Source organism: Heterocephalus glaber, unplaced genomic scaffold (genome assembly GCF_053883595.1).
Source record: "Heterocephalus glaber isolate CG9 unplaced genomic scaffold, H.glaber_assembly_v1.0 deba00001613, whole genome shotgun sequence".
Lineage (NCBI taxonomy): Eukaryota > Metazoa > Chordata > Mammalia > Rodentia > Bathyergidae > Heterocephalus > Heterocephalus glaber.
In genome coordinates, this window is record NW_028258384.1 from 32076651 (window position 1) to 32091307 (window position 14657).

Below are 14657 nucleotides of genomic sequence, written 5' to 3' on the forward strand. Positions count from 1 at the left end.
TTCCTGAGACAGTCTGTGTCTAATATAAAGCCCACAGGCATCTAAGAGGTTAAGGAATGTAAAGAGGTCACTCCTGTATTAAAACTAACATGAAATGAATAAAACCCACCAATATGTAAGGAAATAATTACAAAATTGCAAGAGTGGTTCAGAAATGGTGAGCTCCAGGACAGTGGAAAGAACTGTTTTTGTTCATATAAGTTTTCTTAGAGGACACAAAATATTTCCTAATTTCAAAAGAAAAGGAAACAAACCCTTCACATTGCGCTCCCCACACTGGCCTTTGGGTACACGGAACCCAGTTTGTGAACTACAAGAAAGTAAGCAGCTTCAGGACCTATTCTAAAGTGCTATTTGCAGCACAAGAGCTTAGGAAGTGGTTAGTTTGGCACACTGACACCCTTTCACATAAATGCTTAATAGGGGCGCCCCTACTTAAGGTTAAATCCTGTTTGCCCCACTCTTTTAAACCGTGTTGTCGGTCCCTCTTTATTCTGAGGACAAGTGGAGGCGAACAGCTTGGGCGAAAGGAAATATTTTTCAATGAATGAGGGAATGAATGAAACCATGTCTCAACGCTGGAGACTGAGGAACATGGAGGAACTTTCTCCTCCCTTAGCGAGTGAGAGTCGCAAATTCAGAAACTGGGCAACCAGGGCTGCAAAGGTTCACTCAGTGTCTCTTAAATCCAACCACTTGTTCACAGGTGCAGTTTCTGTGAGCATCAGTGGCTCCTGACTGGTACTAACTACTAGCCCCTGGGGCAAGGAGATGCCACCTGCCTGGAGGGTAGTTCAACAGAGCTCTGTCCAGTCGTTCTGCTCTGTTCTGTTCTGTTCTGTTCTGTTCTGTTCTGTTCTGTTCTGTTCTGTTCATGGCTAGTAGCTTCAAAGGCTGAGCTGTGGCAGCCCTAAGGCTCCACTCCTCCTTTCGAACCAGGGCTTGCACAGGTCTGATCCCTAACCCGGTGGCAAGTCATTTCCTTTTCTAACTCGATGAAGTTTTGCAATAAACTGAGCAATAAAATCAAATGAGCAGAAAGAGAAAATAGACAGCTAGAAAAGTTTCTGGGGGGCAAGAGGGCACGGGCTAGGCTGTTTGGACTGCGGCAGAATGTGGGGCCCATGCTGGTAGCGGTGCAGAGTGGGACCGGTTTTCCGGGGCTAGCAGCTGCCTGGAAAAAGTTTCCTGTGGAACTCTTGCCAGCGGGGGCGGGGGCGGCAGGAGCAGCAAAGGACCTGAAAGGGGGCGGGAGGAAGGGGGCGAGAAGGAGGGGGCGGTGTGAAGGTCCAGAAAAGCCAGTGCCAGCTCACAAACCGTTATAGTCCTTTGGCACCTTCCTCGGCCGGTGGACCCTTAGACTGCCTCCCTGCTTCGCAGCTGCCCACCTGGCGAAGTGACGCTGCGCCAATCCTGTTCCTCCAGGGCCCTTCTCCTTGCACCGCCCCACTCCTCACCCTGAAAGAGGTGCATCCAGCCAGGAGGGACACTGCACTCTCGCCTTGGAGCACCCTTTTAGCTTCTCTGTCTCCAGGACTGAAGCTCAAACTCGTCTCTCGCCTTAGGCAAACTCTCTTTCTGCTTTTCCGCCCCTCAAACTCAGACTTCCCTCCGCTCCTAGCTCTTTCCCCTCCACTTTCTCCTCCTCTATCTCCCACTCCACAAAAACGATCCCCACTGCTTTCTCCCGCCCTCCCACTTTCCCTCTCCAGACTTCAACTCCTTGTTTGATTCCACCTCAGACTCGCAGAGAGCACGCCCAACTTTCAGTTGCCTGCGCTCAGCTCCCTTTCCTCTAGAAGTCATGGCGGGACCTGGGGGCTGGAGAGACAAGGAGATCGCAGATCTGGGCCACTTGCCGGTAAGTAGAGGAGTCTGTCACTCTCTAAGTGCTTTATTTCCCTGGGCTTTTAGCACCGGGGGAGGGAGCAGACTCCCTCAAGCCAGGCTAAGACGTGACTTCCAAAGAATGGCTGGTACCAGAGGGGACCCTGGAAGCAGGCTGGGCGGCGAATAGTTGCCTCCTGGGACCAAGACCTCCCTGAACTCCACCACAGAGCAAAGGGAAGAGGCAAAGTCGGGGAGGAGAAGCGGCAGTGGGCCCTAAAGAGTGGAACATTTTCTAAATGTAGCCAAATCCATTTTTTAAGTTCCTTTTTTAGACTGGCATTTCACTAGAACCCTCTCTTAAATTCAAAGAGCCCTTGGACTCTCCGAAAGGGAAATAAGCAAGCACTCTGCTGGAATGATCTCCAGGCATCTATATTTCAGAGCAGTGGCCTGCTTGCTTTGGGAAAAGCTAACTATTAACCATGAAGTTATAGGACTATTCAAAGTCGCCTTTCTTTAATTTTACACTTGTTTAGAATTTAAAGATTGTATCCTTGATGATGACAGACACCTTACCCCTAAAGGCTGGGCATTCTTAAAGCCTGCCTGTATAATTTTACACTAGAATGGTGTATGTGGTGAGAGGAAGTGATGTACACGTGTAACATTTTAGCAAATTGTTTGCAAACATTACCAAAACAAATTTCAATACAAAATTGAGTTACAAACATTAGACTTGTGATCATTGATATAGTTTCATAAAATAAAGGTCACAGAGCTTATTAAATTTCATCAGTTCCCACCCTGCATATACCTGAAATCCCTTCCTTCCTGTGTGTACACAAGATTTCTGGAATATGAAAGTTTTAGTTGATGATTCCCTTTCTAAACAGAATTCTCATATTCAGACAGATTGGCTTCCCAGTAAGAGTGTAACATCAAAGAATGAAATGTTATCCTCCTTCAGCATTCTCAGTGTATAGTAGAGGAAGAGTAAAAAGCAAACTAGGGCAGATATGTGAAACCACACATAGACAAACTGAAATAAGCCCCTTTCTAAAAATGACTAAAGAGGGGAATGGGAAACCTCATGGAAATGATAGGGAAAGGAACTCTAAACCCAAGGAGAAAAATAAAAATGTTATTTCCACAAAAAAAATGGTAGGGGGGGGATGCCCTAGACTAACTGACCCAGTCATGGCCCTGGGACACAAAAAGCCCAAGAAGATAAGCAGAAAGTCTACAATCTTTACATTACAATTCAGTGGAATATTGGATTTCTGGAGGTTGTGTGCGGGTGAAGTGAGTGGAGAAAGGAGAAACATGAGGTTGGTTTGTAGTGTAAAGGAAGTAAAAAGAAAACACAAAACCTTACAGCACTGGTGCTAGGCTTTATTTTACAAACTTTGTAAATGTTTCACAAGGTTCTCAGCTTCTAAAAGTTCCTAAATTTCTAAATTTTATGCAGGAGCCATTTGTTCTCACTATCTAAGTTAATTATGCATAATTCTCCCCTCTCCCCAAACACCCAGACTCAAATCCTAAGAAATCTGCCAGAAGAGCAGCATCCCCTTCAGAATTTCCTTTATGTCTTAATTTTAAAGATCTGAAAGTTATTGTTGTTTTGGTCACTCACGTATATTTCAGTAATCTTGGATTCTTCAATCTTGGATTGACTTATTTCCTGAGTCTTTGGAGCAGTAAAACGACATCTAAATTGTGTAAAAGTTTACATTTGATGCAAAGGAGAAATGACAGAGCAAGTAAAGAAACCTGCATGTGGTGGAATCCCTTGCAATAATTACCTTCCATAGGACACATATGAGGTTCAGAATATTGGCATCAGTACCAAGTACAGTATAACATTTTAGCAACAGCCAGACAATGAGGACAATTCAAACCTTAGACAGTCAAATTGATCAAAAAAGAACTTTCCAGAGTATAGAAGTACAGTATAATTAAATATGAGTCTAGTTTAAGATTGATAAATTATGTGCTCCGTAGCTAAATGACCATAATGCAAAAACCCTTATGACAGGAAGTTTGCTGCACAAATTGGGATTTAAAGAAAGTGAGGGAACATTACTTGGTATTTTTATCAGATAGGTAATAATTCCTAACCTGAAATATTAAGCAGGAATGAAAGTTGGGAAAGCATGGAGGGGGAATACAGTGACATAACTTTTACAAATAAGAGTTAATTTTATATAATTATGTTTTTTCAATAATGCGTAGAGACATAAAATGAGAGAGCCAACATAACTATGAACAAATAATAGGTCAAGTTCATCATGCTTTTTAATTAATGGGCTGCTGTGATTTTTCCCAATTTTCTATTGAATAAGTATTTCCTATGGGTGAAAAGTAAACATGAAAGTGCAGAGAATTGTAAAACCTTATATCTTTACACATATCTTTAGAATATGTGAGTGTGTATTTGTGTATTTTTCCACCTTACCCACCAGCAATACCCAGAGGTGTGTACTCCCCCCACATATATATATACATGTATATATATATATATGTGTGTGTGTGTGTGTGTATATATATATATATATATATATATATATATTTCACAAGTATGCCTGTGTCACTCAAACATTGGGACTGGAAACTATTTCTTCATCTCCAAATCTGGCAAGTCTTTCACTGTGATTGTCCCTTCACCTTCCATACCCAGTATGGTAATACATTTCTAATGGCTGTGCCCTTGGTATTTGACATTGTCATGTGTAGTCCTAATCTGTAATGGGGTCAGGATTAGAAATTCCTGGAGGACAGTAGTGGCAGTGGCAGTGGCAGTAGTGGCAGTAATCTGAAATAGTATATGATCCAAACATATATTTGAATTATATTTGGTTTATATTTAAATATACCTGCCCACTCTCTTGGTCTTCTACCACCCAGGAAACCTGCTTTCCACATTCAATCATAAGAAACTTCCTTCTTTACCATGTCCCTCAGCTCCTGGTGGGAAGCACTTTTATTTTTAAGTCCACAAAGATTTCAACATTCAGCCTATCCTTCATTACATATAGAGCATCACCTCAGCTTGACATTCTCCTTGTCTATTTTAAGTATTTTTTCTAGTTTCTAGAGCAGTGTATTTTATAAACTGACACACAAATACATTGTATAAGAATCATCTGGGGATCTGAGGGACTCACCCCAGGAAATTCTGAATTAATAATTCCATTTTAGGTCCAAAGGAGATGATTCTCATGTAGGGAGAGTCCATGAAATGCACTGTTTGAGAAGTACTGATCTACAGAAAGAGACTTTTTTTTCTAAACTCTCCACTTGAATTGTGAGGCCCATTTCTCCTACTATCTCTGTTTCTCTGCAGTTATCCTATCTTATCCACCATGTTTAGGTTCTCTCTCTAGATAATGTTTTCATAAAAATCACTGTTGCTAATATTAAAAATTAAAGAAGAAAAGCCTCTGCTGTCTTCTTGGTAGTGTGTAATATCCTTCTTTTTACTGCCTGACTACTGACATACATTCATTCATTCTTCTTGTTTATTATCCTAAAATTGAAATTTCTTGTTACCTATGTTGACCACTTCCTGGTTCAATTATCTTCCTAAACATTGCCGTATTTAGGTTCGTAGATCAGAATCAGCTTTAAAGCCTTCTCCCTTGACCAGCAAACACTGCCTTCTAGTGGTACTATTTTTTTTCCATTTAGCCCACCCTTATGAAAATTGGTTCTATCAACGGGCTCATTCTTTCCTTCTCTTGAATTCAGAAGACAGAAACAACTTTCTAAAATTCTAGGCTTCAGGGGGCATACAGGTAGGACTGTTAAATTTCAGGAGATATCTTATAGTTACATAAAAAATATGGCAGAAATATCTGTCCAAACTACTATGGTTCAGAAATGTCTTAAAACAAACTTCTAGTAATATCTCTTTTTAAGAAAAAGCTTTAGAATTTGGGGATTCTACTTCACTGATCATTGTGTTTATCCAAATGAGATGCCAAAGCACACCAAACATTCAGATAAGCTCCACACTGATATAACAATGATAGACAGAAATGTTTTCCTTCTCTGATTTTCTTATCTCAGGATGGCAGGGCAGAAGAGAGGACCACATAATATGGTGATACGTCTAATGTGGACTTTTTAATTTCGTAGTGACCCAAAACAGAGTTGCTCTTCAATGCTTCCTACCTTGGGAGCCCAGAATATACTTGCTCTGATTAAAAATGGAAAATATAATATAAATATTGGGTATTATTAACTTAGTAGTTACCAGAGCTCCTTCCTTCTTTTTTCTCAATTTGCCAACCATTTAGCCTGGAAAGATAGTAGCATGGAGATGCAGAATAAAAAAATTACATAAAACCAAAGAAAACTATAGTCTTAGAATAGATAAATTCTAAGTTAAGATGCCTTTCAAAACAGGAAAGTTAAAAAATTATTTTATTAAAAGTAAGCATGAAGGGAATTCAGATGGTTTGATTATTTGTGAGTAGGAAAAAATTTCCATTTAAGATGAATATAGATAAAATATGGCCTCCATAATTTTCACAAGAAGTTTATTATTCTATTATTTCTCTTGGTTTCTCTTTTGAGAAATTAGATAACTGAGTTCAAATATGAGTATAAGGTGCATATGTTATTAAAATCTAGGAACAGGATAAAGAAATTCAAGATCATGTTCAAAGGTTAAGAAATAAAGGTTGAATAGACAATACAGTAATTCTCAAATATATGGTATCTTTTTCAGCTAAAACTCAGCCTTAACTGCAACAAAGAATACTTTACTAATAGGCATCACCTAGTGGGTTTATTCTTTTGAAATGCTGTTTCTCCAGAATTATTTGTCTAACATTTCTCCATAATATCCTTCAAAGAAATATGTTAAAGTGTTAAAGTTTTTAATCTGGTGCTTAGTAACACCTTTATTGCTTGACTTTTCCTCATATATCTTGCAATGAATTACAACAAAAGTTATATGCTTAATATCAATGGCACTGCAACAATCTATTTTTACTTCTCAAATCCTTAAAAAGGTCATTTAAAAATGTACACGTTTTCATGAGGCATATACTCCTTGAACTATTTGTTAATAATTATAATTTAATCTATTGTGAAATTAATTTTGATGGTTTTGTTTTTTTGAGAAAGTAAGCTGCTGGGCTGCTACTTTAACAATGTTTGCATCAATCCACTGAAAACATCTACATTTTAGAATAGTAGAATCTGATTTTTTCATATAGAATTTTAGAGCTGAGAAATCAATTAACATAGGACTTTTCACTTTATGTGAAAACTAAATCCTGGAGAAAGTAAAAAATTGACCCAGAGCTATATAGTTAATTATTGGAAAAGGTGGGCTAAAACTTAAATCTCCTGATTATCTGACTTGTTGAAATACTTGTTCACCGAAGTAATCCCAGAACTGTGTCATGTTTCTATGACAGTTTTGCTAGATTACATGAATATCTTGCCAGTTTTAAACTTATAATTTCATTCTATATGTTGTCTATATTCAATATTCTTTCTATTTAGCTCACATTTTTCCGTGATAAAACGTTTTCTAAGAGGATTAAACATTCATGTTCTATAAGTAATGTGAATTTCAAAGAATTTACCTATGTTTTACCATTCTGAAAATAAATTGGTATCTCTTCACACCTCATATATAAGTGTTGCTAAAATGAACTGTTAGTCTAAAGGTTCCAACAGTGATAAAGTTCAGGGAACCATATTTTGTGGCAAACAAGGAAAAGATATCCATATTTAAAGGTAAGGAGATAATGCTTATAGATGAATATGGAAATCTTAGGATGCTGTTCATAAATGTTATATTTTCTTTCTTACGATGCCATATTTAAACTTCAGTCTCAGAAAAAGATCATTTGTGCCATGAAAAGGCATTCAACTGTTGCAAAGATGAACTTAAAAAAACAAAACCAACACTCTGTAGTGTTTTTAAATGATGCTCTTTTAATGTCATTATCTTGTATTGTTATTCACATATTGAGATGATATTTCTTTTAGAGTTGATGTAATATAAATAAACCAACTAGACTTTGTATTCAATATCTAGTCCTTACTGCTGTGTTTTAAGCTTTTTACCAGTCTGTTTAGCACTCAAAAATAGATGTTAAAAGATTACTTCAATAGCAAGTAAATGAACTGATTTCCATTATCTTTCTAATGGTATCATGAGTATACCTCAGCTTTTCATAACTGTATGCAGTTTAAATTTATGCATAGTTACAAAATTTCCAATGCTTCTATCACTATTTGTCTTTTACAAATGACCACACTCGGTCCAAGGAGATTCTGGCATGTCTATTCTTTTGGTAAATGATGCTTAGGTTCTTCCAATGTAAATTCTAAAGAAACAAGGCAGATTGGAATTTTACCAGAAAAATTGACAATTTTTATTCTATGTTTTTTGCAGGATCCAACTGGAATATTCTCACTAGATAAGACCATTGGCCTTGGTACTTATGGACGAATCTATTTGGTAAGTGGAATGAGATTATTCATTCTTTATTTCTAGTAACAATGATAATTGTAAATGAAACCCCAAGCCCCACACTGCAAGTGAAATAATGACAGTACATAACTTTTCACTTTGAAAGATGAATCAAATTAATATAGTTCAGTGACACCGTTAAAGATCATTGCTTATTATTACAAAAGGAATGGATTGGTTATTCTATAGTAAACCAACCAACCCAACATGATATCCAAAACTTATTAGCAGAAAATTAAAATCACCATTGTAAAAGGGACCAAATTCAAGTAAGATGTGTCCAAATAAAAGTATCATTTGTGGCTGGGGATTTAGCTCAGTGCCACAGTGCCTGCCTTGCAAGCTCAAGGTTCTGAGTTTGATCCTCAGCACCAAAAAAAAAAATTATTTATGTATAGTACACATCCCTGCCATCCTAGTTACCCATATTCAACTTTAAACTGATTGTTATTAAAAGGAAAAATTTCATAACATTCGATATCAAACTATATACAGATGCATATATGTGTGTGACAAAGTTTGCTAAAGAATCTAACAAAAATCCTGCACATATTTAATGATAATATATTTACACACTAAATATTTACCAGGCATTGTTAGTCTCTGGGGTAAAATGATGAAAAAAACAATGTTTCTGCTATTCTAGGGCTTATGGTCTAGAAATGTGTAAGTGTGCCTATGTCTTGGAAAGCAAAGTTTAAAGGAGCCACAGATACTGCATATGAACCCAAAAACGGCACAATATCAAATTTAATATTTGTCTGTAAGAAAATTCCTACTGATATAAAAGCATAGACTTGGGGGCTTTATTTGGAATGGAGGATCAATGTTAATCGTATACTCCCTGGAAACTGACAGTTAAACTTATGCCAAGAGGAAATATATGAGGTAACCAAGCAAAAGTGTGGTTGTGGAGGATGATTTAATGCATTCTAGGTAGGATGAAGGGGTGATCTTAAGGGATGGCTTGGGGTTGAGGTGCTTTAATAGCCCTATTACCTTGGTCAGCTACCTTTCTCCCACTCTCTAATATGGAAAATTGGAATTTTCTCAATCTGTACACTGTACAGGTTCTATACAAATGCAATGGTCTCTTTCCTAGGCCTGTCCCTCAAAACTAAAATTACTGTACTATGGCTGATCCTTACTGTAGGTTGATCATTATATATATATATATATATATATATATATATATATATATATATATATGTTGTGTAGTGTGTTGTGATCATGGTGTATATGTGTAGTGGTGTCCTGGTATTGGCCTAGCAGTGGTGTCCTGGTATTGCCCTTCTTTCTAGTTCAGATGAGGGCAGTCTGCACTTGCCAAGATTTACAGCTCTGGATTTACATCTACCAAGAAGAGGCTACTTTTTCACTTCATCTCCCGAGTCTGGAGTGGAGAGATGATTTTTAAATCTTCCACAAAAGCACCTACAGCATAGAAGTTGCATAGCAAAAATAGCGTGTGGGCAGGCCCTGCAAGCAGAAAGAACGATGGTGAGTATAGGGAACAGTGAGAGTGCCAGTTTTTATGATCAAAGTTGTTTTACTCAAACCATTTGACCTTACCTATGAAACAAAACTAATAGCTATAGACAATGATATAATAAGACACAAATATATCATTTAGGGTATCTTAATTGCATCACATACTCAATGATTAGTTACAAGTGGTGTGATCTTCGTCAGCTTTGCCACCTTATATATTGATATCTACAACTTATAGCCAGAAGAAGTTCCATTTCTGTATGACAGATTTAAAATTTCCATGGCTCTATACATATTTTAATTCCTGAAGTGTGGGAGCCGAGCCGGGGATTTAGCTCAGTGGTTCCGGCGCCTGCCTCGCAAGTACAAGGTCCCGAGTTCGATCCCCGGTACCAAAAAAAAAAAAAGATTAATTCCTGAAGTGTGTGTGTGTGTATTTCCTCTGACTTGAAGATACAGAGTTGTCTCCAACATTAAATGTTAGAAATTATCCCAGAAACAAGGTAAGAAGCAAAAGTGGGATTAGAAAACACAAGATGATTTTTTTAAGAATCATTTACCAGAACAATGATGCAGCAAGAAGAAGAAAAGTAAAGAGGGTAAACAGGTAAGTTGAGCATGAGAATTTCATTTTCTAAAAGCCAGGAATTTTTTACTTCATTAGAAAATAAAACAAATTTTTCATGACCGAATAATAAGAGAGTAACAATAATTATTACACTGTGTATCGTCATCTTCAAAGTAGTTACTCGATATAAGACATAAACCAAAAAGATTCTTAAAAAAAAAAACATATTAACATAAACTTTATTTTTAATGAACATAAAAATAAATAAAAATCAGGATATATTGAGGTATACTATATACAGAGTAAAATTTACCTTTTTAAAGTTTATGGGTTTGAACAACAATGAAAATTTTCAACACATATTCAATTAATGAGAGTGTACCTTCAAGAAACTTTCAGTCGCTTCACTGTATAATGTCCCAGATAGTGTATTGCGGTTATAATTGCCATATATTTTTTCACACATAATGTAAACTTACCATAATACTATATTTTATTATATTTCTACATCTATTCTTTTCCCTATATTCACTACTACTATTTATATTTAGATAGTCAATTATTTTTTAGAGTAATTAAAAATAATCTTCAGTTTAACCTTTTCTGGATTTTTTATTTCTTTATGCAAATTCCTGTTTCTATCTGGTATAAAGAACTGAAGCTCAAAGAACTTCCCCTAATGTTTTCTATAGTTCAGGACTTCCAGTAATTGATTCTCTTTGGGGAAAAAACAACAACAACAACAAAACCCTATTTCTTCTTTAGTTTTGAAAGATTTTTACACTGGGCACAGGATTCTGGGTTGATAGGGTTTTTTCTTTCTTTCTTTCTGCACTGTAAAGATATGACTCCATTGTCTTCTGGTTTACATAGTTTCTGAGGTCTCCTGTTTTTCTTATCTTTGCTTCATTGTAGGTTTCCTCTAGCCACTTTTATGACTTTTCTCTTCATCTTTGTTATTCAGAAGTTTAAATATGAAACATGTACAGGGTTGGGATTTTTGTTGTTGATATTAGTGTGTGTGCCTGTGTTTATGGAATATCTGTCAACAATAATGTCAGGTCAGGATTAAAGACCTTTGGTGTTGTAGGAACTTCTTGAAAATGTAACTCAACATATTTCATTATTGTATGGAAGTTCTTGGTTTTTATCTCTTTAGATATTTATTCTGCCTTGTTCTCTTCTTTTGTAAATGCAATTTCGTGTGTGATAGACTATTTAATATTATCCTACTGCCCTTGTGTGCTCTGTTTTGGAGTGTGCTGTGTGTGTGTGTTCTCATTCTCTTTTCATGTTTCAGTTTATATCATGTTTTTTCCTATCTTCATTTCCACTGACTCCTTTCTCAGATGTTTGAAGTTGAATGAGGTGAATACTAAAAGTATTCTTCAGCTATTACTGTTTTCATTTTTAGCATGTCTACTTGAAATGTTTATAGTTAACATCTTTGCTAAAATTACCCATTTGTTCATGTATGTTTTTCATATTTTCACTAAACCCTTTCATGTATCATAGTTTTGTTAAATTCTGTGTCTGATAGTTTCAACATCTAAGTCATCTTTGAGGCTGTTTATGTTGATTGCTTTGTCTCTTGAAAGTGGTCTTTTTTTTCCTTGTAATTTTTAGGCATCTCAGAATTTCATTTTGAATGTCAGACATAATATACAGAACCATACAAGTTGAAAGAAATAGTATCTGTGTCTTGAAATTGTCATGTTACTTCAGCTGATTTACTAGTTTATGTGGGAGGTTAAGTAACTTTAAAAGGAGATAAACTGGATTATTTTGTTGCTGTGGTTACCCCCAGTTTACTACCATCTTCAGATTTCTCTATTTCCTTGTGCTTAAAATTCGGATTCGTTTACTGGGGGTTTTATCAATATTCATGCTTTACCCTCAACTTTAGACTTTCTCTGTTCATGTGTACATCAGAAAGCCTATCTCTCCATGCTCTGGCCTTCTAGGTGTGTACTGCTATTGCTTCTTACTAAGTGCTCCTTAGCCTGTTGGTACCCAGTAGGGAGGAGTTCTTTGTTTTCCTGAATAAACTTCAGTTTTCACAGAACCTATGTCACTGAGTCACGGGAGTGGGGCTTGTGTAGTTATTCTGCCTCTCTCTTAGGTGCAGGACAAACCTCTAATAGTTTTTGCCAAGAACTAATTATTACCCTTCCCCTGAAAGCAGAGGACTTTATTTTATTACCTTTCCCCAACTGCAGTAGATCTACATAGGTACCCTGGAGGGAATAAGGGAATAGAATCTGCCACCTTTCTCCCTAGGGTTTAGGACTTGTACTCTTTACAGGTAAAGGAACTGGACCTGCTTTCAAGCCTTCCCCACTGTGATGGCTTCACTCCATTAGGTCTGAGTCATAAATTTATCTGTAAGAGTTGAGTGTGTGTGTGTGTGTGTGTGTGTGTGTGTGTGTGTGTGTGTGTAAATTCCTCTTCTCTGTGGCCATCCAGGTTTAGGTACTGTCATGCAATCCCACACTTGGCCCTTAACAATTCATTAAAAATAATTGCATTCTTTATACCTGCTTCTTTGGTGACTGTCTTCCCCTTGCAGCCACAGGTGAGCCAGTATTCATGTGCCATCCCTCTGTGCAGGAATCTGTTTTTCTTCACACTTGATACCAGTTGGTTGCTGTGACATTTCTGTCTAGATTAAAGAAAAGTGAGAATTTGTAGATTATTCAGCGTTTTATTGTTAGAGTGGTATGCTTTCCAGATTTCACATCTTCATCATAAGCAAGAAATCCACATCCATTCCTTTTAAATGAATCTTCCTGAAACATCTACTATTATGCTAGATTCTGTATACATTTGTAATTCATAAGAATTTCATGGTAACCTAGTCAGACCTGGAGATAGAGAACAATATCATCAGATTTTCAAAGGAGAAAACTGTGCTACACAAGGTAGATGCATACTGTTTTACTTACATCAGAAAGATTTCTCTCTGTCACTCATTGACTTGAAACCCCTTTTCCTACATCAAATCAATTTCCTTCTGTAAAGTGTTGGGTATGGTGGTACTGTGCATTGATATCTATATTGATGTCACCCACATTGGAAACAGTTTGGTGTATGTAATAAATAATTTTAAAATACTCATCTTCGGTTGAAAATATATGATAATATCTCAGATATAAAAAGTACACAGATATTTATCACAGCAGAAATGTAGTGTGTTGTAGGGAAGACAGCCTGCTTTGAACTAGGCATACCTAATTCAGTGCTTCCTTGCCATTAATGAGCTATGACCTTGAAGAAGGCACTTAATCCCTGAGTATAAATTTCCTTATTTATAAAATGAATCAAATAATACCTCAAAAGATCTGATAAAATTTAGAAATATTATAAATTGTTTGACTTATGGTACATGCCTATTAAAAGGGAGCAATTTCTATGATGATTTTTTGAAAAGAAAAATTTAGTAACACTCTAAATGATAAAAAAGAAAAATGCAAACACATTACCTAGTCAACATATTATCATTCTATAAACCAATGTTATATAATAAAATAGAATTACGTTTAAGATATTAAGTATTTCTTATTATATATATCTTGATTTTAGTTATGTTTAAACCTGTTGAAGATAGTGAATTAAATGATCAGAATAATTAGATATTAGGTTTTGTATGTTAGTAAGCTATATTTTGATATCTACAGTTACATTATTTGATAAAGGATATGTATAAATTTTACATATATATGTATACATATATATATGAATTACCAAATATTGTATAAATAATCTGTACAACAAAATGGAAGCATGATACCTTTCAAAGTTAATGTCAGAGTCCTTTGCTTTTTCAGTGCTGCTAACCACATCCCCTCCTGGTGTTTTAGTTAAATTCTCTTCAATGTCTTCTAGCCTGATTCTAAGGCCCTTGTACTGTGGCAAGTTTCCAGCTGTCTGCTGAGAACTGTGAACATTGAAATGAAGACTGAGTCTCAACCTCCACATTGTAACCCCCTTCCCTTCCTTTAAGTTCTAATTAGACACCTAACATACTACTCTCTCTCACCTCCTGCCAATACATATGCCACTGAAAATTGTGGGCTTTGTTTTCTTCTCTATTTTTAGGAGAAAGAATACTACTCTTCCCTTTACTTTCCCAGTAGACTTCGAGTAGTTTTCTCATCACTTTGAACTACTAGTCTTACAACTCATAGCTCATAATTAAATTGGAGAAATATATAGTAATTTGCCATGTAAGGCAACATTTACAAAAAAAATTAGGATGAACTCAGTTTT

At 36.3% G+C, this 14657-nt stretch overlaps 1 protein-coding gene across 5 annotated transcripts in view; it reads left to right on the top strand.

Moving 5' to 3' along the window:
• The first annotated feature begins 1316 nt into the window (after positions 1-1316).
• Nrk (Nik related kinase) overlaps positions 1317-14657 on the top strand; it is a 141817-nt gene continuing 128476 nt past the window's right edge. For 3 of the 5 annotated variants that reach the window (XM_087196709.1, XM_021241623.2, XM_021241625.2), the window contains exons 1-2: positions 1320-1861; positions 8252-8317. In XM_087196709.1, coding sequence (XP_087052835.1) covers positions 1805-1861; positions 8252-8317 — 123 coding nt within the window. In that variant the 5' untranslated portion in view covers positions 1320-1804. Of the gene's footprint in view, positions 1862-8251; positions 8318-14657 lie in introns of all 5 variants that reach the window. The other 2 variants (XM_087196708.1, XM_087196710.1) reach the window with 2 other exon arrangements.